Source organism: Limulus polyphemus, unplaced genomic scaffold (genome assembly GCF_000517525.1).
Source record: "Limulus polyphemus unplaced genomic scaffold, Limulus_polyphemus-2.1.2 Scaffold2351, whole genome shotgun sequence".
Lineage (NCBI taxonomy): Eukaryota > Metazoa > Arthropoda > Merostomata > Xiphosura > Limulidae > Limulus > Limulus polyphemus.
Genome location: NW_013667961.1, coordinates 44,930 through 48,334, shown reverse-complemented (window position 1 = coordinate 48,334; position 3,405 = coordinate 44,930). Strand labels below are relative to the sequence as shown.

Genomic DNA, 3,405 nt, shown 5'->3' with positions numbered 1-3,405 from the left:
AGTGGAAGATGGGCTGAATGAAAGATGGTAATTTGGAGAGTGGTGGATGGGCTGAATGAAAGATGGTAATTTGGAGAGTGGTGGATGGGTTGAATGAAAAGTGGTAATTTGGAGAGTAGTGGATGGGCTGAATGAAAGATGGTAATCAGAAGAGTGGTGGATGGGCTGAATGAAAGATGGTAATCGGAAGATTGGTGGATGGGCTGAACAAAAGGTGGTAGTCAGCAGAATGAAGGATGGGCTGAATGGAAAGCAGTAATTATAAGAGTGGTGGAAGGGCTGAATGGAAAGTGGTTATCAGGAGAGTGGTGGATGGGCTCAAGGATTACTGGTTACAAACAGAATGAAGGGTGGACTAAGTCTTACATTAGTTTAGTTGTTTTTATCTACTTAAAGGATGCTTTGAGAATAACATCTAATTTGTATACATTTTTAAGACAGTTGTTCTTATCTACCTAACCCTTTCCCTAGTGGCTTTCTCAGCCATTTGTATGTATTACGACATCATTACATTCTTTTGATACAATTTTCATGCTGGTAAGGTGAGTCTTTAGTCTACTCGAAATTTCATATTTTTTAGACCCAAATACAGTTTAATTACTAAACTTGATAAATGATAGTGGAATTCTATGGTATCGATATAGTAATTTATTATTTTTTGATTATTTTACATGAATATACAAATCCTAAAAAAAATAATTTTGTTTCACATCCTCCACATGTGAAATTTTTAAAGGCTTAGCAACCTACGTCAAGCAGCAACTGAGTACAAAGGTCTTAACTAGAAGAGATAATTGTTTGCTTTACTTATTTATTTACTGTTCTATGTTTTAAGAAAATTAATTTTAAGAACTTATTTCAAAATAGTAATAATGTGTGTGTGTGTGTACATATATAATGTGTAATAATTGAAATGTGACTGTGTTTTACAAAATACTAGTCCACTAAAACACAGCCAAGACAGGTCACTTTGTACAGACTAAGGATCAGTTTTATATTATTGGATATAGTAACGTGAGTGCATGTGCACTGTGTCATTGAAACTTCTGTATTGTTAGCCAGGCACAGCTGAAAGGTCAAAATAATAAATGTATAATGTTATGAGATTTAAGCTATTTAGTCTAAACATTTATTTTTTCATGTCATAATCTGTGGTCATTTCAGAACAAAAAAGGCATGATTTATATTTATTTCCTAATTTTTATGGTGGTTATGAGATTGGTCAAATCTACCGAACCCATACAGGGATTTGTTAGTGAAAATAACAGATAATATTTCTTTTTTTTCTTAAGAAACATTTGATAATTGTCTTGACATTATGAAAATTTTCTGATGCATGAAAGTATTTTTAATCTTAAAATGAAAATTACTTTGCATATTGGATAGGCAACATGTGAAAAGAAAAAAGACATGAGAAAAACATTGCTTAACAACCCAGAAGATTTAATAAAAAAAGATATGATATTTTGCATATGATAGCCTTGTAATGTTTACTGATAATATGCAAAATTTTGTGAACATATGCTTACTAATTTAAAAGCTATAGCATGAAAACTGTAAAAAGCACAAAATGGTTACGAGGTCAGTCCCAGGGACTGAGCCCATGCTGAAAGAGTTAAAGAAGGTTTTAAGAATAACATTTAATTTGTATGTATTTTTAAGACAGTTGTTTTTATCTATTTAAAGAAAGAAAGATCTGTTATTGAAAAAAGTAGAATCCAACATTTCCATAATGTAATTACTTCAAAGAAAATATTATCTTGATATACCCACTAAAATGTATATTTGGTTTTCACATAGAGGAATGGCAACTGTTCCTGTTGCAGACTGTAGCCAAAAGGTGTACAATTCACAACATAAACAAGAAATGTATCTTAAAAGCTACATAAACTACCTGGAGACAGTGAAGGAAAATGATTGGGATTTCACCAGTAAGCCCTGTTTATATCTAAAAGACTGGCACTTTGTCAGGTAGGTACAATAAAACACCTTAGTGGGGCAATAGGGACACATAAGTACAATAGAATACCTTAATGGGAAAATATGGAAACATGGGTACAATAGAACACTTTAGTGGGGTAACAGGGGCACATAGGTACAATAAAACACAAGTGGGGTAATAAGGACACATAAGAACAATAAAATACCTTAGTGTGGCAATAGTGAAACATAGGTACAATAGAACACATTAGTGGGATAACAGAGACACATTGGTACAATAGTACAGATTCATGGAGTAATAGAAACACATAGGAACAATATAACATTCATAGGGTAATAGGGACACATAGGTACAATATAACACATCAATGAGGTGATAGGGACAAGTAGTCTATGTAGAGACAGGTAGGCACAATAGACTACAGTTGTGGGGTGATATAGACAGGTAGGTACAATAGACTGCAGTTGTGGGGTGATATAGAGACAGGTAGGTACAATAGACTACATTAGTGGGGTGATGTAGAGACAGGTAGGTACAATAGACTACATTAGTGGGGTGATGTAGAGACAGGTAGGTACAGTAGACTACATTTGTGGGATGATGTTGAGACAAGTAGGTACAATAGGCTACATTAATGGGGTAATGTAGAGACAGGTAGGTACAATAGGCTACATAAGTGGGGTGATGTAGAGACAGTACGTACAATAGGCTACATTAATGGGGTAATGTAGAGACAGTAGGTACAATAGGCTACATAAGTGGGGTGATGTAGAGACAGGTAGGTACAATAAACTATATTTGTGGGGTAATGTAGAGACAGGTTGGTACAATAGACTACATTTGTGGGATGATGTTGAGACAGGTTGGTACAATAGACTACATTTGTGGGATGATGTTGAGACAGGTAGGTACAATAAGCTACATAAGTGGGGTGATGTAGAGACAGTAGGTACAACGGGCTACATAAGTGGGGTGATGTAGAGACAGGTAGGTACAATAGATCACATTATTGGAGTGATGTACAGACAGGTAGGTACAATAGACAACATAAGTGGGTTGATTTAGAAACAGGTAGGTACTGTTGCATCAGCGAGGTCACGTGACTAGTGTCACGCCACTTCTCTCGAACCATCGGGAATAGTCGGGAGATTACTAGATATAGGGTAGTCTGGTATATATATAAGAGGGTGACAACATAACGGGACAACAATGTATGTAGGTAGTGAGTAATTGAACTGCAGTCAGGAAGTATTGTTGAAGTTAACATTCGTTGTTAAAACGTTTGTAAAAGAGCGACTGTTGAAAATAAGTGTATCGGTAAAATTATATTCAGAAAGAATAAACCAGTTTTATTAAGTAAGGACTTGTGTCGCTAAAGTTTCGTCGGAACGAAGTTACGGAAAATCAATTAACAAACGGAGATGTAACAATTGGTGTCAGAGAGTGGGATAAAAAAAAAAGAA

At 35.1% G+C, this 3,405-nt stretch overlaps 1 protein-coding gene across 2 annotated transcripts in view; it reads left to right on the top strand.

The window, feature by feature from the left end:
• LOC106466703 (jmjC domain-containing protein 4-like) overlaps window positions 1-3,405 on the top strand; it is a 34,006-nt gene that overhangs the window by 8,359 nt on the left and 22,242 nt on the right. For both annotated transcript variants that reach the window (XM_022394778.1, XM_022394777.1), the window contains exon 2: window positions 1,803-1,971. In XM_022394778.1, the coding sequence (XP_022250486.1) occupies window positions 1,803-1,971 (169 nt within the window). The remainder of the gene's footprint in view (window positions 1-1,802; window positions 1,972-3,405) is intronic.